The 26,987-nt window shown below is 38.5% G+C and overlaps 1 protein-coding gene across 5 annotated transcripts in view; it reads left to right on the top strand.

Moving 5' to 3' along the window:
• LOC146318758 (unconventional myosin-XVIIIa-like) overlaps nt 1-26,987 on the top strand; it is a 100,256-nt gene that overhangs the window by 27,227 nt on the left and 46,042 nt on the right. For all 5 annotated transcript variants that reach the window (XM_084730893.1, XM_084730891.1, XM_084730892.1 and 2 more), the window contains 13 exons: nt 690-790; nt 946-1,009; nt 2,542-2,686; nt 6,299-6,469; nt 7,988-8,078; nt 9,394-9,586; nt 13,567-13,653; nt 16,797-16,935; nt 17,500-17,659; nt 17,784-17,970; nt 20,585-20,810; nt 21,922-22,031; nt 24,764-24,829. In XM_084730893.1, coding sequence (XP_084587019.1) covers nt 690-790; nt 946-1,009; nt 2,542-2,686; nt 6,299-6,469; nt 7,988-8,078; nt 9,394-9,586; nt 13,567-13,653; nt 16,797-16,935; nt 17,500-17,659; nt 17,784-17,970; nt 20,585-20,810; nt 21,922-22,031; nt 24,764-24,829 — 1,740 coding nt within the window. The remainder of the gene's footprint in view (nt 1-689; nt 791-945; nt 1,010-2,541; nt 2,687-6,298; nt 6,470-7,987; nt 8,079-9,393; nt 9,587-13,566; nt 13,654-16,796; nt 16,936-17,499; nt 17,660-17,783; nt 17,971-20,584; nt 20,811-21,921; nt 22,032-24,763; nt 24,830-26,987) is intronic.

Raw genomic sequence — 26,987 nt, 5'->3', positions numbered from 1 at the left:
TGGGAGGCTTTTATGACTTTAATTGATAGGACAGCTGAAGTGAGGACAGGAAAGAGGGGAAGAGTGGGGAGATTCCATGCAGCAGTGGGCCACAGGCTGGATTTGAAACCACGGCCACTGCAGAGGGCTGACAGCCTCAGTACATGGAGCACACACTCCACCAACTGAGCTACCAGGGCGTCCCAGAATTATCTTTATTTATGCATAACTTTTGCTCCTCTTCAGCTAATAGTTTTCTTCCCTGCTTAGCTCACAGTCTGATCTTTGCAAAGCCTGAAAGGCGATCATCAAAGATCAGCCTTCTCTCTGTGACTAACAGCCTCATTTTTGCCATCGTACAAAACTGACATATCTGTCCCTTCTTCTGGTAAAAAAAAACAAAAAAACAGCGTGAATCGATTTATTTTCAAGTTGAGTCACAAGTTGAGTATGATCCAGATGGATAAAATGGCCAGAAGAACTTTTTTTTTTAACTCTGAGCTGTCCTGTAAATGTACTGATTTTGAATGCAATCTGAATTTCCCACTCATGCATATTTGCTGTGATCTCACGCAGTGTGTCATAAACTAGTCTATATGCTTCTCAGAACTCCAGCAGGCTTTGTTATTATTCTCACTCGCCATGCTGATAATAATAATGAATTATTGTTTATCATGCAAATATCCTGTTATCCTCTTGTGGCCCTGCAGACCATGCTGCTGGAGAAGATGAGGGTGACAAGGAGACCAGACGGAGAATCCACTTTTAATGTCTTTTACTACCTGATGTCTGGAGTCGACAGCTCTCTCAGGTCAGTAAAACACACAATACACTACAGTTCTGCACTGGATTGATATGATGACATGTTGCAGTGATATATTACTGCTACATTGCCTCTAATTGTGTTTCAGGCTTTAGTAGACACGAGAAATGTTGATGTCTTCTATGTTCTCATTTCTTCATCAGGACTGAACTGCACCTGAACCACTTTGCTGAAAACCATGCATTCAGAATCATGCCTCCGACTAAGGTAAACACTACTTATTAATGGGAGATTGAACAGTTACTTTAATTAATTACTTTTATCTTTTCAAAAGCTGAAGATTTACGAAGTTTTATATTGCAGTTGATCAAGTATTGGATCAGGTATTCAGCATTTTTACAATTATTGGAACCCATATTTTTATCTGATTAACAGTAAGATAAACTCATTTAAAAATGTGCCGATTTGGCTCTGATGCAGCCGCTGCTCTGTGTAGTCACTATTCAGTCCACAACACTAAAAAAGTTGTTGAAAAGTTATAGTTTCATCAAACTTATACATAAAAGCATTTAGTACAAAATTCAGTTCAGTTAACTTAGTTGTCTATTTACTTTCTCGAATTTCTGGGAGATATTTTTTTTAGTTATTTATTAAAAGTTTTACTTAACTTAAAGAAATGCTGCTGGAAGCTCCCTGTGCTTTTTATTTTAAGATAATATTGAAAACTTCTTTTTTGATCAAAAGCTTGCTTAAAGGAATTAAATGAAGTGTTAGAGTTTATTATTCAACATTTTGACCCCAAGATTTTCATTTTCAATGCTAATGTATAACATTATTGCTTATCGGTCAGCCCCTATTTTATATGAATGACTGGCTGGTATAGCTAAAACAATGGCTGTGTACCTGATGTGCCTTGTGCACCAAAACTTACTCTCAAATTACTAGCATTGTGTTTATTATCTTTTTAAATATACAAGCCAAGTACTGTAAGAATCCTACCAATAATTTATAAGTAAGTGGTCAGCCCTCTTACTTTGCATAATGCAACTCATCTACTGTCACAGTGACATGATGTGTCATGATGAATTACAGGAATGAACAAAACATGAAGATGCACTGATTATTTTCTAATCTATGTTGTCATCACTTAAATGAGCACTAAGTAATCTTTGACTTCTATCCACATCTGTCAGCGGCCGTGACATTGACTACGTTTACATGCACAAAATGTTTTTTGCCTTTGTTCCAAAAAAGACAACATTCATACTAAGCTGTTTATGTCTTTAATGAAAATGAAAATTCCACTAATACTCATGTTTACATGCAGCTGTGCATACACGATTATGGAAAAGTGGAACAGCTGGAGTCGCTTGAGCCATTTTGCTTGCGAACTCAGCTTCCCTCTTGCATTCGTTCAACCATCTTCTCGAAAAAGTTGGTTTGAATATGCTTTTACCTGCATCAGCTTCAGAATATTGTCCTATTCTGAATACAGTAATAGTGGAAAATTAATGTGCATGTAAACAGTCAATGAAGCTACATCAACAGTCTTTTGCACAATATGTGGCCTATAACAGACATAATACTAAAATTTCTTATTCACAATAGAAATTAGAATGAGTCACAAAGTGTGCTTTCAAAAGTGGTGCAACCTCAACAACAGGCAGAGTAATCAGTGATATTTATCAGCAACTATGCCTTTGGAGATACAGTCAGTTTTGTTAATCCTATTTTATACTTATGTAAGGAGTTCGTGTTGTTAATAGTTCAAAAAAGAACTTGAATGTGCTATCTGCCAGGCTGAGGATAAGCAGCGGACCTCCCAGCAGTTTTCCAAGCTGCAAGCAGCCATGAAGGTTCTGGGGATCAGCAGTGATGAGCAGAGGGCCTTCTGGCTCGTCCTCGGGGCCGTCTACCATCTTGGGGCTGCAGGAGCTACCAAAGGTAAGATTTCTCACCAAATGCTTTTCCATTCCATAGCTGCATCCCTTATGGATAATGTTAATTGTTATATAACACAAATTTATGACAAAGAGGCAAACACTCATCCTTGATTTGTACACACAGAGAATGATGGAGCAGCTAAAATGGCCCAAAATTACCTTTGTTCGCCAAATAAGTAATCTAAAAAATGTCAAGCCTGCATTATCTCACTGTAGGTATCTTCAGCGTGATGCAAGACAGCTGTAATCCATATAACTGAATTATGCATTTGCACTTTAAAAGATGCTGCACAGTGAACAGGTTAAACTGCTCCACTGCACTGATCTGAGGCTAGAAAGTTTAAAAATATAGGCAGGAGAAAATTCGGTAACTACATATTAAAATCCAGGACATCCAGCAGGTGAGGTGATAGATAGTATTTTTGTATTAGATCTGTGTCAGGTTATTAATCCTGACTTAATGACCATTTTATACAAACAAAACAATGTTTGTGCTCCAGCACCTGATGCTACTGGCAAACTACCAGAGTTTAATTGTTAGATGCAGCTCAAGGACGGAAAAACATCAATCTGATTTTGGCCTAAAGCCGTGACAAACAATTTATCTTGTCAGAAGAATGCATCAGAGAACTAATGGGAACACAGTAGTCCTTTTCAACATGAGGATTTGTTCTTGTCTTTGAAGCTATTTGTATGATGACACCTAATGTAAGAGAGTTTGATTGTTTTTTTTTTTTTGCTTTAAAGTAATAGATCTGCCTGCCACAGCCTTTTACTTTCATTTTAAAATGAGATGTCTGCCATTTGAAAAGCCAGTGGCTGTCAAAAACATTTTTATTGTTGTTGAGGTTACTATTAGTCACATCTGTTGTGTGAAGGGTCCTTGCTTAAAAAAACATTACAGCAGGCTTTTCAAAAGATAGAATGAACCATGTTTTTTTCAAATAATGATCTTTCAAAAACAGAGATTTAAAAATCTTGACTTCACACTTGTACAAACTCAACTCCAAAATCACTGGGACGCTATGAAAAATATAAAGAAAAACTATGTAAAACATAAAGAACAGAACGCAATGATTCGATGCATCAAATGTGATACAAAGACAAGATATGTAACATTCAAATGTATTAACTCATTGTTTTCTGATAATATACATTCATTCTGAATTTGATGCCTGCAACACGTTCCAAAAAAGTCGTATTTTACACATCATAATGCACCACGCATTTTCAGTGGGAAACAATCTAGTGCCTGAACTCTTTTACTACAAAACCATAGCTGGTGAAACACGTCCAGAACGTGACATTGTCTTAAATAATGAGGGATGTCCCTGAGAAAGACGTCATCTGGATGGCAGCATATGTTGCTCCAAAACCTCACCCCATCCTTGCGTGTGAGCCTGTGGAGGATCCCGCTGTCATATCCATGACATCATGAGATCATGAGATCATGAGACTGTTGCCACCAAACAGGTGCTCTTTGCGCTTCCCACAACTTTCCCCGTCTTTTCTTGCTCCTGTCCCAACTTATTTGGAGCATGTTGGAAGGATCAAATTCAGAATGAGTGCATGTTTAAAAAAAAGTATATCAGTTTGAATATTAAATATCTTGTCTTTGTACTGTATATGATCAAATACAAATCAAAAAGGATTTGAAAATCAATGCGTTCTGTTTTTATTTATGTTTTCCACAATGTCCCGACTATTTTGGAATTCAGGTTTGTACTGTAGAAGTTTTTGAATTCTCTCTAGTGCAAATTTAACAAAGTCACACGAATGGTAATGTAAATAATGGGGCAACACAAATCTAACTATTATACAAGATACAAATCACAAAGAATGAATAGCAGCAGTAACTGTATTTTATGATTCTGGTGTGTTTGTTCACTCTTCACTCTCTGTCTTCACTGCACTTGCCAGTCACTTATTCAGAATAGCTTGCCAAATTATCTTCAGTTATCCCCTCCAGCTGGCTGCCAGTGTTTTACATGGCACTATAACACCATCCAGGAACAGTTCAGGAACAAATTTTCAGCAATGAATATCACCCCGCGCTGAATCTGCTATTGGAAATGCAGACACGAAACTACTTTGTTCTGATCTGCTAATTACTGGGTGACTTATGGACGGATGAAGAAACAATGCATGATGGGATAAAAGTCACACTGACTGCAATTATATTTTGTTTCCTTCTCCAAACAGTTTGAGGCTCAGTGAATTAAAGTGAAAAAATAACAGTATGTGAATGCAGAACAGCCTAAATGTGTGTAATGTGGTTAAAGAGATAGTTCAGAGATACAGTAATGGAGAAATTTATTGTTTTTCCAATTTTCCCAATGTCAGCAACATCAATATTGATCTATGTTGACTCAATTGTTGATTGTCTGTGGGGACCCCCCCCCCCCACAAGAACGTGGTGTGGTTTATGTTGGTAATTCTTATTTTTGTGCTTTTTTTTGTTATTTTGGGCTGTTACATGTCATGAGGCCTGCTGTATTTGACATATTTTGAAGTGCTTGTCCGTTATATTGAATGTTTTTATTCAACCTATATTTTCTCCAACAACATAATTCATTCAATGGAAAATATTCATATTTATACTCTAATTAAAAGTGGGTTTTTAAGCCAGAACTTACAGTAGTTTGTGGTTTGACTGTAAAACAGGCTATAAAACTGATTGAAATACAGTATGTTCATTGGTCGTGCAGCTTCATCGTGTAACACAAGAGGGCAGCACTGGTCTCTAATCCACCAAAACGAATTAAAGGGACCACATGAAATCAACTTGCTTTTCTCTGTATGCTGTGCTGAAGTGTCAACACATATATCTAACAAGTGTAAATAGAAAAAAGACTTTTTAAGAGTAAATATTGTACATGTGTAGTTTTTTAATCTTGAACAGTCATGCTCTCCTTAATGTTTGCTTCAGTAATAACTGGGCAAACCCAATTTCCTTTTTGATGTTTGACTGGAATTTAAATAATTGTGGTGGCGAATATCTATCAAAGGAAATATTTAAATGTCTTTTTTTTGTCCTTACAACCATCCTGCTTATCATCAGCAGAAGTATGCAGGGTGTCTGCAGTGCTGATGAAACAGATAGAGCCCACTACTCTCTGTGTGAAATCCCCCCCGTTTCTCTCTTAAGTCTCAGAAGATAGCACTTCATGGTGGATTAAAACTAAAGTTTGCGCTCCTATCTGCATGTTACCATCACTCAGACACTAGATTAAAGAGAATCTTGTGTTTCCCAACAGAGCTCTTTATGTAAATAAATTAATTGTGTCCCCTCATGATAAGTTTTTCTTTAATTCTCAAGACGATAAAAGGGGGCAATTATCACTTCAACTTCACAGACTTTTATGAACATGAAGCATTAGCTGTTCAAGCTGTTGGATATGTCTTTTCTTCAACTGTACTTAAATGCATTCAAGCCGGCAGCATTTTGAGCATGCTTTTAGTGCATGTTCTCCCCAGCTGTGTCAGTGTCAGCTTGACCAGAGACATAATCCTACCCTGTCAGGGACGGGATTGTCACAAAGCTACCGGGCTAGCCGTGTGCCTGGGGTAGCTGGCAGAAGGTCTAATGGAGGTTTTCATGCACGTGTCTCAGCTGGCAGGAAACAATTTGCACGTCATGAGTGGGCCCAGAAGGCAGCCTACCTGCTGGGCTGCACCCTGGAGGAGCTCTCCTCCTCCATCTTCAAGCACCAGGCCAAAGGCACCCTGCCCAGAGCCAGCTCCGTCCGCCAGGCTTCTGACGAAAATGGCACAGCAGATGCAGGTACTCCACAGACCACATTTACCAACAGACTCTTCCACCTCTCCCCCCCTCTTCCTCCTCTCTTTCTCTTTCTCTTTGTCACTCTCACTCTTTTTTTCCACACTCTAAAAAATAAGGGTTCCAAAAGGGTGCTCACTGAAGGGCTTTGGTTCTACCCAGAGCTCTTTTCATCCAGAGAACCCTTTTGGAAGGAAGAGCTCTTTAAGGATTGATGAAAGCATGACTGTTAAACGATTTTCACCATCAAGTATTCAGATGGTTACCCATGATTCAAATGGGTCCATTTAAACATTATCAACTGCAGCATTGATTGTTAAAATGATGAGTGACCACAATATAGATTAAATAATCATAATCCTGCACATGCATGACATGGGTCAGACAAATAAATTATAAATTAAGCCCTTGGAATACAAAAGGGTGGGTTCCACGTGAAATCTAAAATTTAAAATCTAAAATGGCTTCGCTTGAACCCTCTGGTTGGGCTCTAGATGAAACTATTGGAATATAAAACAGCTCTTGTTAGAACCCTTTTGATTGGTGCCATAGAAGGGTTCTCAGACCTTTCATAGGGGGTTCTGGGTGGAACCTTTTGCACAGATTTCAAGGTATTACCCTTTATGTTGGGTTATAGGCAGAACCCTGTGTAAGGGTTCCTTGCGGGACCTTTTTAATAGGTTCTACCAGGAATAAAAAAGGGTTCTCCAAGGCTCTTATAATTAGCACCATTATTTCTAAGAGTGCACATACACACACACACACACACATGGCTGTGCTCATCACCTGGGGGAAATTGCATGCTGTGGAGAAAGTAAAGCTTATCTTAGTAATGAATACCACAGCTTTACAATGGCTATTGACAGATAAGTACACACAGTATGTCGGGACAAGCAATTTTGGATCTGCTCTTCATTCATTGTCCTTGAAATCATAATTGCCTCACATTGATTTTTCACGTGCGCAGGTCCCCTGAATTCCATCAAGACTGCAACACACTTTGAAGGGCAGCAGGGTACAGTTAAAAGTCTGTCACAGTGGGGATGGACAGAACTCACCTCTGTTTCACCTTTCCTGTATCTCCCCTCACATGAGAACATGCACTCACAGATGTGTATGCACACATGGAAATATGCCCCCGGCACCATAAACCCACTATTTTGTGTGATAGTGGAATGAATTAGGGAAGCTTAACAGGTGGCCATTGCCGCCAGGCACAGACATGAGTGTGTGCTGTTTGATCTGACCAATTCTGAAACACCTGAGTCCCAAATGACACTGCTTTATAGAGACAATTTCAGACCCAATTTTGAATACTTTATGTCTTCGGGCCTAATATACACAAATATGATGCTATTGTACATTCTTTTAGAGGCAAATGTTGTGACCACAATTTTATTCTAGCTTTTACTGCTCATTTCTTCTTCTAATTCAAATGGTTTTTCAAAAATTATTTGTTCATGGAGATATTGTTGTGTGCTATTTCTGAATTTTTCTGTGTTTGGCTGCTTCTCATACCAGGATCCAAGGCTACGGCCATGGAGTGTTTAGAGGCCATGGCATCTGGGCTTTATTCTGAACTCTTCACTATCCTCATTTCTTTAATAAACCGGTTAGTATTTCTGATCCATTACTTCACTAAAGCTGTACTGTATTGAATTGAAGATGTCAAGTTTTCATCAACATTTTTATATAATGGAAATGTGCACACGCCTTGTGCATTATTTAATAAATACCCTTAATGCAACTTGACATATTTGACACTTTTCTAAATCTTGGCATCTTTAATAAATTGTCACATTACTGTAGATTTGGGATATTTTAGTGATGCTTGTGTTAGTTTTCAGTGGGTACTTTGGAAGTATAATACTGGGTTTCACCAACAAAGATTGATTTAATCTCAGATTAGTTCTTATCAAAGGGTGTCAGAACTAGGTTTAAAATTAGTAAAACCAGATTTTAAGTTACACAGTGCTCTGTTGCCCAATTAAAATCTAATCTCAGTTGAATAAATCCAAGTTTAGTTACTTAAACTGAAATTAAGTAGAGTTTAATCAATATTGAGCTGCTTGCCTAGGGAAGTTAAAATAAATGATTAAATAAAAACTAAATTTAAATGCTGCCAAGACCTAGTAAGTAATCTTAACTTTACTTAAAAAGCTAACATTACTCTGTTTGCTGGCTAGATCAAAAAAAAAAAAAAAAAGTTATGTTTGTTAGCTAGCAAAAATGTTAACAAAATCTTAATTTGCTAGCTAGCTAGTTTACAAATAAAAGAAAAAAAACAAAAGAAAACAGAAGTCATAACACGTGAGCTTGCTAAAAGGTTAGCCAATGATGGTACGGCAGAGAGGCTTTAATTTCTCCTTTGCAAAAACTTGTTGGCTGAATTTACAGTATTAGAGTATTTGAGGAATCTGATTATTTTGCTCAGTCCATTTCAAAAAGGCAGCCATTTTTATTTAAACAAGTTAAACCTTCTCAAGTGTAAGTTTAAAGTTAAAACTAGATCATATTTTAAATTGATGTTTTGGTGCAACAGAATTAAATTTAATCTAGGTTTAGAGTAAAAACTAAACTAAAGCAATAAGAGAGGTTCACACATAATCTTTTTCATTGTAAGCTGCTTTAAAGGTTTGCTGCAACATAATTTAAAGTTAAGCCAAGTTTTAATCAGGTTTTAAAATCAGTCCTGAGTGCAACCCAGGCAAAGAGTCTGTTTAAACTTTAGAGCTTCAGCACACTTAGACTTAACATGATGTGTAGTGAGGGTTAAAGTTGGGGAAGCAGTGCGGCGAGCTAAGGTTAAAGCTAGGGGTTATATGCAGTGAATGTAATCAATAAAAAGTTGCCTCAAGTATCACAGTGTCAATGCTTATGTGGTGCATGTGTTCGTGTGTGTTTTTGCTTTTGTTTGTGCGCTTCAGGGCCTTGAAATCCAGCCAGCATTCCCTGTGCTCTCTGCTCATTGTGGACACACCAGGCTTTCAAAACCCCAGGCTGGCTAAGCGCGAGTGCAGCGCAACCTTTGAGGACCTGTGCCATAACTACACTCAAGAACGTCTGCATACCCTCTTCTATCAGCGGACCTTCGTCCAGGAGCTGGAGAGATACAAAGAGGTAAGGACATGTGAAGTGTTATGTGCCACGCATACATGCGGCCTCATTCCTCTTCGTCTCTTTCTTTTTCCTTCCTCTTCCTCCCTCTGCCTTTGTCTGCTGTTTTCTCTCAGATATATCAGCTCCAATAGTGTATGTGTTCACACATCAGATGCACAATCCCTCCCACCTGTCACAAGCTGTGACAAGCCAAGTTCATGTGTTAGACCATCTCATTAGTGATGCCAGTCTTCACCTCTTCTGCTGAGATCAAAGTAAAGCCACTCACAACTGCCTTTGGGAGACACGCCCAGCCGCACAGCAGTGCTGTTGCTCCCTGATGAAGGAACTATTTTTCTTCTGCCCTCCTTTGATTTCTGTCTGGCAGTGCTGGACCACAACAACCGAGCCCAGGCATCCCCTAAGAATTTGAGATATAAAGATAAATATTAGACATTTTTTCTATCATTACTAACATAAATATTTCCATCCATTACTGCCGTCCCAACTTTAATCTCAGAAATGTCCTGCTTTTTTTTTTTTTTGCAAAACTCAGCTGATGGTACACTAAAGTTGAGCAGAAATCCTGATCACATTACTTTTAGCGCTGTGAACAAGGATCCTGGGAGTTCCCACCCACATTCCCACCCACATCCCCTGCCTGGGAGAAAGGGAATTGGAGCGAAATGAAGCATTGCATAAATCTGTGTAGGGTAATTCTCTCTTGTCAGTGCATCGTGAAAGTGTAAGAAGCTGCAAAACTGTCATTGAAAACTGGGTCAAACTCATTTAAAACTGCACACGGTATCAACAGTGGCAGTGACAGACAGGTTAAACTGTGATACACACGACAGGCATGCGCTTTAGATTTTCAAATTTAATGCTGCGAGGGCTGAAACGGTGTGGATACTCTCCACGGCAGAGAACAAAAAAATAATTCAGGCTACCTCACACACACAGTCAACTCGAACACTGGCATCTGTCACGGCCACACTATTAGCACTGCCAACATTTTCCCACATTTCTAGCGCCGCCTGCACTTTGTCACTGTGAGCTGCTGCACGTCTGTTTGCTCTGGTGGAGGTAATTTGGTATATTTGTTTCCACTTTATCCCAGAAATGCTATTATCTGCAACAGTAATGAAATCTTTTAGAGTTTCCATTTACCTATAGGAAAAAACAGTCATTGTAAATGCCAGATGTTCTTGTTATTATAATAGATTTGTTGTGGCTTTTCGTTTTCTTACATCTAATATGTCATTGTTTTTTCATTTCAGTATCCATAAATATCTTGCTTGTACCGTCACTAGATGTACCATGATAAAGGAATCAGGATTTTAAATTACTTGGATGACTAGTGCCTCTGTGCGTAGTTGCGGGACTAGTGCCCTGAATGCCCCGTACCTGGAACTAGGCCATAGGCGTGGATTTCAGGTGGTGGAATGGAAGGGACAGGCTGCCCTCTGTATTTTGAACATGTGCATTTTCCTTTCCCCTATTAAAAACAGAACAGTAGCAAAGGGATTTTATTTTGACGAACCACATGAGGGCCTTATTGCAGTATATTTCATTATATTTTGAATTGTCACCAGGCGCCTTTAGTTTGTGTTTTCCTTTACATAAATAAAGACGTTCCAATTATAAATTAATGCAGAAAAGGCACAAATTGATGGATTAAATCGCCAGAATGCAGGAATTGAGGTGTACGATACTCAAAATTTCCCCAGTATTGCAACAAAGCCTATGCCCTTGGACCAGGCTGCATCTAATGATTAATTTAATCATCAGTTAATCTTACAGTTGTTCTTTTGATTGACATCTGGTTCATAAAATGTCAATCAAAACAACAATCAAAACCCAAGATCTTCAGTTTACTATCATATATTACAAAGATAAAATAAGTCCTAATATTTAAGAAGTTGGAAATGTTTTGAAATGATTAATCAATGTCCTTGTTGTGGATTACCAAATTGTGATGCTGACACCCAGTTGTGTGTTGTGTTAGACCAGTCAGCAGTGTTCAGACCCACAGACTCCACAGTTCATGGGTAATTTGAAACCACTACCTCAAGACCATGGATTCTTTTAGGGACAGAACAGAAGTTTCCTGGGTTCCTGGAATATGTCTTGTGTATGAAAAAGTAGTAGGTTCCTCACTCAGAGAACAGAGCTGGGTACCAAACTTCAACACTTTTATGACACTGACTTTTATAGGGTTGTCACTGGATACCATCAGTTCACTTTAGTCCAGCTATCCTGGTTGAGAAAAGTGCTCAGAGAAAAAAACATCTGCTCCCAGCACTTTGAACACTTTTCTTCCTTTTAAGAGTAATTGTACCATAATGAGTAATGTAATTTTCTTTTTGGTAAAATGGATTTGGTGAAGTATCATTTGAGGGCCAGCGCTGAAGTCAAGATATCAGTGTTGGTGTGCAATTTTTTTTAATAATACCAAGCCCAATCACAGAAACATGGTTACATAATCTAAAATAAGGTAAGATAGGATGTCGAGATCTTTTTCTACAATAAGTCATTACATGCCATAAAGTTCCAACACGCAGGTACTCACATTTGTTGATTATTGATTTTGTTTTTTGGTCTGTGTACGTTCAGGCAGGACGTTGTGAGTGACATTGTTCTGAACAAACAAAAACTCAACTAGATTCCTTAATAAACAAAAAACCTTTAGACATAAAATGAAATAAAAAAGCACAAAACTCAAACAAAAGATTCTTGTCTCAAACACATGTGCTCCTATTATATCCTACTAGTTTCTTTGTTGCTGTTGCACAGTAGTTGAGAGCTCAACCTCGACGGTGTCTTCTAGCTGCCACCTACACCTGATTCTATTAATCAGTTGTACAGTTCAATCCATTTGCGTATTTATTCCTTTTGATAACCTTTAACCTATAGGTGACATTGCTTTATCAACAACAAAATAAAACTGGAATAATTCCATACAAGCAGATAAGGAATAAAAAAATAAAAGGTATATAAAACTAAGCAAGAAGTAAAAAGAGCCTGTAAAAAAGAAAATTAAAGGTTACAGGCAGAAGCGACAGGGGTGTTATGTAATTAGCAGCAACAAAGTCAGCAATTCTAGTGTATGTCAGCAGCATACACCTGAATAACACATGGTATGATTCAGTAATAATACTCTGTATTTAGTCTGTATTTGTCTTTATTTATATGTGTAACCTTCCCATTCAGCACACTACATTCAGAGGAGCTGTTTTATTCCATGTTATTTTCATTTCATGAATATCAGGCCCCTCTTGTTTAACCTTCATCCTGCTGAATGGGGTAGCCGTAGACCCAGGAGGTAAACTTTGTCCTATCACAGATGCTTTATTCTATCGTTTTGATTTGTCAGTCAGTTTGACCCTAATGACTTCATATCATTGTTCTCTGTTTCTGTTTTATCAGTGCTTTTTATGAATACCTGGTGGTCCCGGGGGACCCCATTCAAAAGCACCCAATTCTATCTATGTAGTTTTAATATAGCAGTAACATTTTAGTAGAAACCTGTCCTGCATTTTATTTTGGTTGACTTTTTAAACTTTGTTGCTTAAATCATTATTATGTATCACATTACAAGATAAATTCTGAAAATTTTCATTGTGAATTTTTGCAGAAAACTGTTAAAAAAAAATCTGCAGATTCCATTTGGGCCTGGAAATAATATGTAGGACAGTAAGACAGATAGACAGTTGTTTCCTCCAAGGATTTGGAGGCTCAACATATTGATCTATGTCCATAAAATGATACTAATCAAGAGCTCCAAGCTACCGAACATACTGAAACCTATGTCAGTCATGAATGGCTGTTTTTAAATGTGATTCAAAATATAATCTACGCAAACCTATTTTTTAATTTTCTTATATTTTCACTCCAAAAAAACCCAACATGATTTACATTTCCTGTAGAAAATGTTGTTTTTCTTTTATGTAGCATCATCACAAGTCATTAAAGAGTCTGTCAATCTGCCTGTCTTCCCTCAGGAGAACATCGAGCTTGCTTTAGATGACACAGAGCCCAGCACATCTCTGTCTGTTGCCGTGGTAGACCAAGCCTCCAGCCAGGCGCTGGTGAGTTCTATGTTTTAATGTGTCTGTTTTCCTCATTTCTGTCTCAAATGTCTGGATATTTTCATGCACAAATCCGCTATTGTATAATAACTTCTCTCTGAATTCTTCTCGGAGCACCTAAGGGACTCGCATCCCTTTCATGATCTATTTTCACATGGTAATCTCTGGGCGCCACAATGAATATCGTCTTTTAGCATCAGAAGTTTTCTTTCTTAAATATTGAAAGGTGTTTGGCAGAGGCTCGAAAGAGAGGGTAGGAGCAGGAAAAGAAAGGTTAGAGAATTGACTTCAAGAAAGAAAATCGATGTTTGGCCTTTGCAGCCTGTGATCTGCACCATGGAAACAGAAATGGCAGAGTTTAGAGAGTCATAGATCACTTTGGTATAATTCCAATGTGTTTAGTTTGAGTGCTTTACTTTTTAAAGGGTCCACGCTCTAATGGGAATGTCATAAGCGGCAGTGAACCGTAGTACATCACACTAAAAACCAAAGGGAAAGAAAACACTGATTCTTCAAAGTCATTTCTAAAGTCAACTCTAAAGTTCAGCTGCTTATAATGAACAGACATTTTGATCAAAGATGTTTTTTCACTTGCAGATATTACTTTTCTCCTGTTGTAGCTCAGATGTCCGTTATCACAAACAGCCTTAGTAGCCGCAGTTGTCATATGTCTCCTCCAAACTGATACCGTGTGTTGCATTTGAAGTCAGTGTAGTGTGCACTGCTGATAAGGATGTCTCCAGTGTAACTTCCTGATAGCTGCAGAAACAGTTTTTGGTTTTGCGCTCCCAGGGTGGATTCAGACATTAGCCATGCTAACCAAGCTGCCTGCCTCAGTGCAGAGCTCATTGTCATCCACAAAACAATGCTGGCTCATGGTGAATGTGTTTGGAAAAAGAATGCATCATTTAACTTTGGACTCTGTATTACAGTAACTTCCTGTCTTAAGTCTTAATATAGGAAGAGTCTAAGGATTTTTCCCAATTTGACATTACAGAAACAAATCCTAATTTACTTGAAGAAATTAATTTAATTTAATCCTATTTTATCTCATTTTAAGAAATCGTAACTACTCAATCCAACACCAGTTATCAACTTTAATGTCTGTTACCTAGCAACCCACACTACTTTAGTCATCTATGCAAAGCAAATAACTTTGTAACCATTGTTTGTTTAATCATTAAAACATACAGAAACATAGAATGAAACATACAAAAATGGAGAAAAAGCAATGGTAGGCACTTAAAGTTGTAATATTTAACATTTCTGCATTAAAATGTCCACAAACAGCCAAATAATTGTGTTACGTATTTTGTTAAGATGTGTTCGTACATTACGTTATAATGTTTTCAACAATGTTCAAACACAGTGAAATCTGTTATTCATTCAAGATAATTGTACTTTTCCTGCTAACCATTGCTAGCTGATTGCTAGCTGCTGTAACTTTCAGGAAAACACAGGATTCAGGATAAGGATACTGGATACGTCTGGATACATCAGAGAGTGAGGAGAGAGACACTTATAATTTAAATGTACATATCATGCACTTAACTGAAATCTGTACATCTGTAGAGAAATCTAAAGATGTACATTTTTGGAAATTTACAATAATGCTAACTTGGGAGATAAAGAACAGAGGGCTAAGTGGGCTAAAATAGCACCCTCACATAAAACTTCCTGTGGTAAAGTACTTTAAAATTTCTGTGGTACTATACACAGTATCTCTGCAGTATTATGAAATGAGTCAGCTGACCGTCAGCGAACACTACTGTTAGTTGTTGCCATTGGTTGGTATGCTAGCTAAAAGTGGAAAGGTGAAAATTAAGACAACTAGGCTGCATACAAAATTCCATGCTAACATGCTATGTAGTATTCTAAAACAGTGTGCAACGTTTTTAGTATGTCTAAAACCATAGTATGAGACTAATATTATGTGAGGTGCACACTGTTTCCAAGGGTATATTACAGTATGCAAGCACTGGGCACTATCCTGGCTTTAATATCCCACAATGCAATACAGTAGTGTGACAACAACAACAACATAACAGACAAAGGCTGACAGCGACCAAGGCAGCTCTGGTGCCAATAATCCTTCAGTTTAAATGTGAATAAGATTTCCCTTTGCTAGGAATATATATTTTTAATTAGTTCATTGTTGGCAATGGTTACCACAGTTATGCGTCTTTAGCCGGCAATGAGACTTTCTGGAAGTTAAGTCCTACGAATAGATACATTCTACTGTTTATTTAAACAAAAGTATGTTGAATTATAGTGCACATTTTTGTACTGTAGCTTTAGTATTCTGGAACCTGGTGAAAGTTTGAGTGAAAAGCAAACTCTTTTTTAATCCAGTGAAGTCTCATTTACCTGTTGGTGCCATGCAAGGATACAACAAAAACCTTTCCCCACGCACTTCCACTCCATGATCACCGATGCTAGAGTGGCTTTTATTTTCTTCTCTGTGTTCACACTAATTGTAATACTAATTGTATTACTTTTTAATACCTTATCCCCTGCCACTCTCCATATTCATGAACTCCCTTTCTGTTTCTATTTCGATTAGACGGAAAAGCTAAATTGATGATGCCATTATCGCAGCAACTGCTGGAGGGTGCAGGGACCCAAAATGCTTTTGAAACTTTAATTTCTGATACTAGTCTTACTATCAGGCCTGTCACAACCGGCTTATACCGGGAAAACATACAGTGCAGCACACTACTGAGAGAATATTAAGGGAAACAAACACTATATAGGCCAGCACTTCTCAGAATCTTTCTAAAGTAGCATTATCTTGTTTTTTTTTATGTACCCAGGAGGTGGATGAAGAATAAATGCTGAAATATCCTCTGATTCATCAATGTGTTCCCATTAAATAGCTAAAGCAAGCTAAATGTCCTTGTGGCAAGGTGGTTTGTTATTCATATATATGGGACTGTTGGTTGAACAGAATCTTTTCTGAGGCAGACATCTTAATGAAGAGGGTCAAGTAAAGATAAATTCAGGGCAGTCATCAGTTAATTTTGGTGAGACTGTCTTTTCAACTTATGTGCTAATGTTCCTGGAGAACTGCAGGTAAAACAGAAGGTTTGTGTTCACACTAGGATCGCATTGTGCATGTGTGTGTTCGTGTGTTTAACTGACAGGTGCGGACAGTGCGAACAGATGAGGCACGGGGCCTGTTGTGGCTGATGGAGGAGGAGGCGCTGCAGCCTGAGGGATCAGAGGAAACACTGTTGGGACGTCTCTTTAGCTACTATGGACCTGCTGAGGGCGAGAGTAAAGGCAAGCAGAATACACACACACACATAAGCTCAGACTTGAACCCACAATAAGAATCAAAAAAGTCCAAAGCAACAGCCAAAGACTTAGGTTTGTGTAAGTGTGGAATCTGTGGTCCCGACCATGGTTCTGAAATATCAGTAGCCTATCTGTAATGTGTATTGATAAATCCATGGTGCGCTCTGATGTGCCGAAGTATCAGATTTGTAATTGCGCCTTTTTCTGTCAGTAATACTAATTCTACAATATATTTTAGCCTATATAGAGTAGAGTCACCTTCATGATCAAAGTGGCAAGTAGCAACTTTTAGTCATGGAAGACAGAGGATCATATATATACATGGCTGCCTGTAGTATTCCTTTAATATTCCTATAAAATATGCCCCCAGACCAGGTTTATGACAGACTGTACATGCCAGAAGATGAGTCAGCTCGCCTCAAACCCTTCATGCAGACTGTATCAACATTTTTCTGAACTCCCAAAGGATACTGTTCATTTTTGTCATCTCACTGCTATGTATGTACTGTGAGCCAGGGAATCTCACACTACCTCCTACATTTACATCAGGTCACACTTTCCTCTTGAAGAGCGAAAAGGATAATCACTTCCTGCTGGGCCACAGTCACGGAACTGACTGGGTGGAGTACAACGCATGTGGGTGGCTCAACTACGCCAAGCAGAATCCTGCCTCTACCAACGCTACAAACCTCCTTCAGGACTCCCAGAAGTAAGCCTCACACACACACACACACACACACACATGCAGGAGGAGTCTTATCTTCACATAAGTATTCCTTTGATGTTTTTTTTTTACTGTAAATCTGTAGGATGACGTAGTGTGTCTCTTGCAGGAAGATCATCAGCTCATTGTTCATGAGCCGAGTGGCTGGAGCCACCGTTCTGTCCGGCTCCATCGCAGGCCTCGAAGGTGTTTCCCAGCTGTCCCTGCGACGAGCCACTAGCATGAGGAAGACCTTCACCACAGGGGTGGCTGCTATCAAGAAGAAGTCCTTGTGCATTCAGATAAAGCTTCAAGTGGTGAGAGGAGAGGGTGGAACTAATCAGTCTATTTGTTTTTATGTTTGTCCACCTGTACTGCCAAGCACAATGATAATCAACATCCCTGTCTCCATGTGTTTTTATTAATTGGTTCCTGATCAGTTTGCTGAAGCTGAAAATATACTTGCTATTTTATTTGCATATTTGGGGCTATAAATGACTACAAGGTACAAAATGCTTTGGAATTGGTCCAGTAGATCGCCTCAGAAAGAAGCCACGAAATGAACTGCCATTACTGCAACATAAACCTTGAGGGCAGTTTTGCCACGAAAACCACCACCAAAAGTGTTTGTTTTTGCCACTGACAGAGTAAGATTGTTGTTCTACCTGTCTGACAACATTATGGACAGGATTCCTACAGATTTAGACCCCTTTGTTCAAGAGTGAGATCATTTTTGTTTAACCAGCAACAGCGTTATATTGCTCTCTTCAGCATTTAACAAAAAAGATCTATCTCTGGCTTCCAAAACTTTTTGTACCGAGTGAGTATTTAGACCACAAAATATGCAACAACAGGGCCCAGGTTTAAAAATACTTGAATTACCCTTTAACAGGTTGATGGGAAAAGTCTATCCAGGCTCATAGTTGTGAATTTGTATTGCTGTATAGTTTGGACCTTATACTAGTCACAAATTGCTTAATGCAGCTTTAAAGGAAATGGATGGGATGGAAGCCAGTAATTGGCTTGTTCCCAGAGATAGATTTGAAAATGATATTAGGCCCTGTGTTAATATACTATGAGAACAGTTCCACGACTATTTTGCTTCCAACTCTCTTCTGCCTCACAAAAACGTTATTGGATTGATTGGATGTTCACTGATGATGTTTTATAAGTCCAGTGCCATGCCATTTTTAATATTCTCGCTTTTTACAATATCTGCACATGGCATTGTTCTGGCAAATAAATGATTAAGATATAGTTAGGGCTGTTAACTGTGAGGTGTGGACTGATCCAACAAAATAAATCCTAGGAATACTGCACTGTCTGCTCTCCAAGCCGTGGTACTTAAAAAATTAAAGTATCAACGGCCAAAAAAAGAAAAAAAGAATGGTCCTTTCTTAAAGCAGAGAACACAACCTCAAGAGGAGTAAGGGTATAAAATAAACATTGAAATGTGTGTATCCCTAATCACAAATTGGCACTGGTGTAAGAAGTATTCAGATCCTTTACTTAATTAAAAGTATCAATACAGCAATGTAAAAGTACTGCATGAAAAATAAAATATACATAAATATTAGCAGCAAAATGTAGTTCAAATGTAGTTTTGTTTTGGCCCCTATGACTCATATGTTATTATATATGATATCATTAGATTGTCAATACTGATGCATCCATGTTTAAGCAGCATGTTACTGTTTTAGTCGTTTAGTCGTGAGATGATTAATGCAGAAAAAACTAATCTCTGATACACAAAATGAGACTTTGGACCATTTCTCTTATATTTGTCTAGATATAATCTTTGATATTGGATCATTTGATAATTTGCTGAAGTGAAACTATGTGAGTAGTTTAGTGGGAAAAATCACTATTTGGTGGAGCTGTTAACAACACATAGACGCCTGAGATTTGGCCCAGACTGCACATCTTTTTTGCAAGACTTCAGAAGCCAAAAAGGGGTGAAACAGCTGTTTAAGTGTTTAACAATGTGTTGTCTTTTAACAGCTTATTGTATTGTCCATTGTGTGAAATCTTCATCTTAAAAGTATCTGGGAAAAGCACAATATTTCTCTCTGAAATGTAATGAAGTGGAAGTATGAGTAGCATAAAATGGGAACACCCGAGGAAAGTAAAGAAAAGAATTGTACTTAATGACAGTACTTAGTAAATGTACTTAGTTATTTCCACCACTGTAAATTGGTCAAAACTGAGCCTTATATTCACCATACTCACGTGGCGGCCATTTTCCTCTTATGTCACAATGGGACGGTTAAATGCTGTTATCAACAGGATAATGTTGTACTGCTTTGTTTGAGTTTGTAAGTCGTATAAACACACAAATCCTACAAATCATTATGTCACCGACACCAGATTGATCATCAACTGAAAAGAAAATGGACAGAGAAGGTAAAACAACATAAATGATAACCCATTGGCTACCATTAGACAACAGCTAATGTTAGCATTAACCACCTCTTAGCTAACATTGCCATTTGAGAGATACAATAGGAAAGGCGTAAATTGATTCTGCAATATCGAAGGAAGAATTAATTCACGCCTTTTCTATTGTATCATGTAACTCTCTAACGGTAGCTAGGAAGTGGTTGAATGCTAACATTAGCTAATTGGTTATCAAATATGTTGTTCTATCTCAAAACATGGCCCCATCTCCCTCTGCTCTGTCTCTATGCATTGTCTTTTCAGCTGGAGGTCAATCAGGAGTCGGTGACATAATGATTTATCAGATTTTGTTCAATATTTATGTTTTTACCACTTGCAACCTGAAACACATGATTTCTTTTTTAGCAGATTTTTTTATTATCTGCTTTCCAGTCCAGTAAATAAGTCAAACTACTGATTTCATGTAGTGTAAGATATTGCACTGGCTGTTGGACTGTTCCTAGCAGTGTTCCTTACCCTGCTCTCTTTTTCCAGGATGCTCTCCTTGATATGGTGCGGAGGTCCAGGATTCACTTTGTTCACTGCATATTGCCCAAGGCAGATGCCCTCAAGGCTCTGAGTGGATCCCTGTTCAAAGGAGGGGAATGTGAGACCCAAGGGGAGGCTGGAGATCCTGGCTTAATGCAGCTAGATGTAGCCTTGCTCCGCGCTCAGCTGCGTGGCTCCAAGCTGCTCGATGCTCTCAGGATCTACAGGCAAGGTGAGGCAGCTGCTTAAATCACATGCCGAGGAAAGGAATAGAAACCCCAACCTCCTTGTCCAAATGCATTTGAAATAGGAATAGGTAACACTTTATTTAAGTGACGTGCATGAGACTGTCATAACCATGTCATAACACCTGTCATGAACATGAATTAGTCTTTATGTTTGTGACTGCTGTCATTAAGGGTCAGTTTTAATGCAGAGTTGTTTGAGATGCCTTTGTTATGCCAACTTGACATTCAAATAACATAACATAACATGGCATTGTGTTAATTATCAGACTTGAAGAAACAGTTTAGCTTTATGTTTTAACATTACATTAAACTGTCATGTATGTGGGGCTGAGTCAGCTAATTAGGTGTCTAACTCCACAAACTAACTAGCTAATGGCAGCTACATATAGCAGCAGACACTATTATCTGGCTAACTGCTATCTGTCCATCAGGGAATGCAGTGTTGTCAGACTGGCCTTATTACATTTAATGACATCTTAATGACAAGTCTAAATTGTAGCACTTAAGTTGAGGTCCGGGAAATGATTCATGACACTGTTACAAAAGCATTGACAAAGTAATAAAACTTAATGACATCTTTACGGCAGGTCCAAGTGGTACCACTTTAGTTGAAGCTCAGGAAATTATTCATGAAATTATTTCAAAAACATTTGACAGTGGAATAAAACTGAATGACATCTTTCTGACAAGTCCAAAATGTGCCACTTTACTTGAGGTCAAGGAAAATATTCATGACTCATAATGATCTCATGACAGCCAAAACCAACCACATATGACAGTGAGAGAGCTAAACTGTTGTGGTTAATGTAAAGTTGTCATAATAAAGACATTATTGTCTTTATTATTATCATGTTGTCAAAGCAAATATATCTTAAACTATGTCAACTTTGCATTAAAATGACATAACTGACTAAATGACACTTAGTGACAACAGTAATTAATTCATTCATAAAGACTCCTTTTGTTCATGACAGGTGTCATGACATGCTTGTGACAGTGTAATGACAGTCTTATGCACACCCTTTCAAATATGATCCCTCCCAAAATATCTGTTACACAGAATATAATGTTATTATTCAATTCTGACCTTCACAGGTTACCCCGATCACATGGTGTTCTCCGAGTTCCGACGACGCTTTGATGTGCTGGCACCGCACCTCACCAAGAAGCATGGGAGGAATTACATTGTGAAGGACGAGAAGAGAGTGAGTCAATCAACGAGAGAGGGGAATGTAGAGCTCCGCCTGTGCCCGAGCTCAGTGAAGATTAATGTTGTGAGGAGGCAGCTTCATTACATCTGCCCCTGATTTGTCAGCAGCCAACTGACAGAGAAATAAACCCTCATTCATCAGAGCCATTGTAATGATCTAATCAACTTAACCTTATCAGTATCATGCCTGTTAAAGAGGCAGAGCAGTATTGTGGCTGAGAGAGTGCTTTACTGCATTCAAACCTAAAAACAACTATTCAAGTAGACGTACTTATCATCTTTTGTAATGTGGGCATCAGAAACTACACTCTTAGAAATAAGGCTTGTAAAAGGGCTGAGGTTCTATTCAGGACCATTCACTTCTGAATCGGTTTTTGAAGACAGGGTTCATCCTTGGTGCTGTCCAGTAAACCAGCTGGCGTTTCCACCGGTGTTTAGTGGAACCATCGTGATCAACAGATGGTGCAGACTATAGCATGCACACTTTGATTCCCAAAGAAAACCTGCTGTCTTTGGTTTCCACTGGGAATATATGTTTCAGATACCAAACAAATTCATTTATTTTTTTGGAACTCCTCTGAACAGTCAAAAATTAGGTCCTTTAACCGGAACGGGGCTGGTCCCATATTGGTGGAAAAAGCCTAATAGAGGGTTTTGGGTGGAAATCTTTCACAGATAGTTCTACGTACAACCCATCTATCAGAAAAATAATAATTTTTAAATGGTTCCTCAAAAGGCTCTCTGGCTCTACAAGGAGCTATTGCAACTTGAGAACCTGTTTATTTAGGGCATGGTTCTTTGTATACTTTGTGTGGTTCTTTAAAGTAATAAAATCTTCATTTTATTGGAGGTATTTACCTTCAGAAAGGAATGTAAACAAAAGGCCAAAAACTATGTTCATGTGCTTGTCATTCAACCTGTCCATAATATTTTCATTAAAAACATTCAAAAGACCAATTATTTTCAGCTTTCACAAAAATGGTCCCTTAAAGAACCTATTTTTGCTAAAGTTCTTTGGAGCATCATTAATGATGCCTCAAATAACTATTTTTTGATGGGGCCCAAAAGGATCCTTGTTGAACTAAAAATGGTTCTTCTGTGGCATAACTCAGAAGAACCATTATTGGTTCCAGTTACTACCTTTATTTTTCTGTGTGTTTATGTTGGGTTTTAAGTAGAACTCTCTGAATGGGTTCCAAGTGGAACCTTTGTAAAAGGTTTTACCAAGAACCAACAAGGGTTCTCCAATGGTGATAAGCCAAAGAACCCTTCATGAGTCTAGTTAGCGCCTTTATTTCTAAATGTAGTTGCTAAGAGTTTTTCCTGTTGCTTTGACTAGTGGTTCTCAAATCGGGGTCTGGGGACCCTCAGTGGACCGTGGCATTTTTCCAGACAGACTGTGAAAAGTTTTCAGAATCACTTATTTAAATTATTGTGATATAAAGAAAATTATTTAGTTATTCTACAAAAGGCTTCATTATTTCCTGCATTTCTTTTGTGATTAGACTTTTAGCAGCCGTTATTTATTTACGCAAAACATTTTATACACATATTTCTTTATTATATATTATTTAAAAAAATTACATCCTGCATTTTATTTTATGTATGGACTAATACGCTCTATTGACGTGTGTGTATATATGTTTTGTGTTGACATGGTGCAAATATTTGTCTAAAATCTTTCTAATACATTTCTCTTGTGTTGTTCTTGCACATAGCTAAGTAAAAGTATAAAAAATAGGCTGCTTTAAATTATTCCAGGGGACATACATGATTGGGTCACCGATATATCTCCTATCTTGTCAGGGGTCCTTGGCTGAGAAAAAAAGAGAAATCCTGGCTTTGACAGTACTGATGCTTTACCTCTTTAGAGTGTTTTATATTTATGAATTGTGAGGGGAAAAACCTTCAGAAGAAGTTTTATTCTTACAAGTTAGCTATCAGTGAGGGCGTACTGTGCATTGGTGCGTTGGTCCTCTGCAAGAGAGGAACTGGTTGAAGTGGAGTAGAGAGAAAAAGAATACAAAAGTTTGTTTCTGGAGAGAAATAAGAGAGAGAGAGAGTGAAAGAATGGGGTTAAGGGAGAGAAAAGCTCTTTTCCCCTGTGTCTGTGTACCAGAGCTGTGTTTCTGTGGAAACACTGGCAAACAAAAGCCCCTCAGTGCTCGTGGCAAACCTCTCCTGGTGTAATCTAGATGTGGTCTTTCAGGCTGGAGGTTCAAGTAGAGAGAAGAGGCTGAGACAACAATACACCTACAGTATACACAGAGTTGTAGATAGACAGGGAGAGGCTCCAGGCTGGCTGATGGTGTACCTCTATATAGACTTTATATGTGTTCAAAACTACACTAGGGCCAAGACCACCAGGGGGGTCACGAAGAATAAGCCGTGATTCATGGGGACATGTTGTAATTGGTTTTTGGTTGGGGTTGGGAGGTTCGGAGGAGCCAGACTTTTTCCCATGCTTGCCGACTGACTTTCAAAACAAAATCCAGCCGGGAATGGATGTGATAGAAGAGAAGAAACTGCACTGTACCATTAGTTCAGCATGGCAACTTAGGGGAAATGTGGACTACTGAAGTGTTGCGGTGTCAGTAGAAGTTCCCACTGGATCCAGCAGTTGAAAGACTTAAGCGTGTGTGTGTGTGTGTGTGTGTGTGTGTGTGTGTGTGTGTGTGTGTGTGTGTGTGTGTGTGTATGTTTGTGTACATGTGTGCCTTTACTCAGGCTGTGGAGGAGCTACTGGAGTCCTTGGATTTGGAGAAGAGCAGTTACCACATGGGTCTGAGCAGGGTGAGTAGCGCCACCACATCTCAAATCATGTGTGGTGTTTTATGCCATGGTTCATGGGGAAAATAAACACGTACCAGTTGGAGCTACGATGGCAGAGTTGATTCACTACATTATAGCTACACTAAAATAAAATTGCTAATATAGCTACACTAAAATAATGTAACTACTATAAAATAAAATAATATGGTTACATAACAGCAATATAGCTATGTATAAATTAAGAGAACTGAAGCAGACATTTAAAAGTATCACAAAAATTACTTTCTCTTGTAACTAATTACTTTTATATGCTTGATGGATAAAGTAATTAACTTATTTTGAGAGAAGTAACTAGTAACTGTAACTAATTACTAAATTTTAGTAACTTGCCCAACACTGGTCTCATGTCTGAGGTGCGAGGGGAGACTCAGAGATCCGCTGCTGCCAGAGGAGTGCTGACTGAGATTACAGCATGTATCAGAATAATTAATTTCTGTCTTTGTCCCTGATGGCAACAAATCACAAGATTTGTCGTGAGTCAGTTAATTTATATAGTAAATATTTTGGCAGTTAAAAGAGACCTGTGGCTATAGGCAGGCAGTAGACCAAACCAGTGTGAGTTTGCATCTATAATTAGCACAGGTGCTTTGTCTTATCAATTAAAGCTGACTAACAGTTTTTTTAAATCAAAATTATTGCTAGGGACATATCCCTATCATCCCTACCCAATTCTACACCCTTGTCTCAAACAAATGCAAAAGCCTTAAAATGATTGAATAAACCTTTACTGTGAATCACTGCCAGTTCCACTCCTCTTAGTACATAGCTCTTTTTATCCCTGTATTTTTTTTTATAACACTGTCTGGGGGAGTGTGTCTTTCATTACACCTGTCCTTCTTTGAGGGTTGTTTTCCATCCATTTCTGGAGAGTTGCCAAGCCTTCTTCCACTCTTTTAGCCACTGGATACCCGAGAGGCATGTCTCTACTCTGCCCGACTGTGTGACCATAATTCCCTCTTTCTTTTCAGGTCATTAGAGCAAATTCTCGCAACTGATGGCCCTCTTTGTTTTTCACCACGACCGTTGTAAAGTAATCACAGTAAACACTGCCTGGCACACTGAGGTCTAATCCTATCAGCCGGAAAAGTGGCCATCAGCCAAGAAGGAAATCAAAGAGAACAATAATGTACAAAACAGAGGAACTTATGCTCCCAGATATGTGTGCTGTTACAGAGTCCTTTTAAAACACATGACACGAGGATGGTTTGGAGGCAGCTTCGCATGGCACCACACTTTGGAGTGTGAAATGGGCTCAGAAGTAGACAAGCACAGTTGGCCATTCACAAAGCATTCCAGTGGCTTCCTAGCAACCTGCCTCACTTGCATGCCAATTACACCAGCCCCAAATAACCCTGTGGCAGTGGAGCTGGTAGAGCTCTCGACAGTATGAAATCATTTGAGATAGCCACATGTCTAAAAACAACTTCACTATATACGTTTTAGAGGATACCACACGCATCACCAAAATTACCACATCCATATGTGGTGTGTCAACAAAGCAGAAGCTGGAAATGTTCGAGCAGCTTCAGTGGGGCAATCTGCAAACCAGTAGGGAAGAGTGACGCATTTAAAGGGATAGTACATATGCAGTAGATGTTGGTTTCCATTCCTCTGGTTTAGAGACAGGGGCACCAGCATGGAAAATAAGCAATGGACTGCTGTGGACAGGACCAGCAACAAAATGTATTTTAGCCACTTAGAAAAAGTACAAATCAGTATCACTTGATTGTACACTATATTTAGAATATTTTCACTCACTTGTCAGACAGCCTTTTCTAACTGGGAACCACTGTAAGCCAAATATCGCTCACTCCAAACCAACCAAATTCCATTGGTGAAGTCAGTAATTTTACCTCACAGAACACAGAAGTTGCTGGTCTGTCACTGCCTAGTTATGTCACACAATAACACAAAACTAACAGGCAGTGGAAAACCACAAACTCCTTTGTTCTCTGAGGTAGAATGACTAATGACGCATACAGAGTTTGATTAGTTTGGAGAGAGCCGTAAAGCAATATCACTTTAAGTGTACAGTATATTTATAATATTTCCACTGCTTTTGCCATCAGAGAGCCTTTTCTGACAGAAAACCACTGTTATATAAATCAAGTGTTGCTCT

The sequence above is a fragment of the Lutjanus erythropterus genome, chromosome 11 (genome assembly GCF_056507025.1).
Source record: "Lutjanus erythropterus isolate fLutEry1 chromosome 11, fLutEry1.hap2, whole genome shotgun sequence".
NCBI classification, from domain to species: Eukaryota; Metazoa; Chordata; class Actinopteri; order Lutjaniformes; family Lutjanidae; genus Lutjanus; species Lutjanus erythropterus.
The sequence above is the reverse complement of the archived record's forward strand: the minus strand, read 5'-3'. Positions and strand labels throughout refer to the sequence as shown.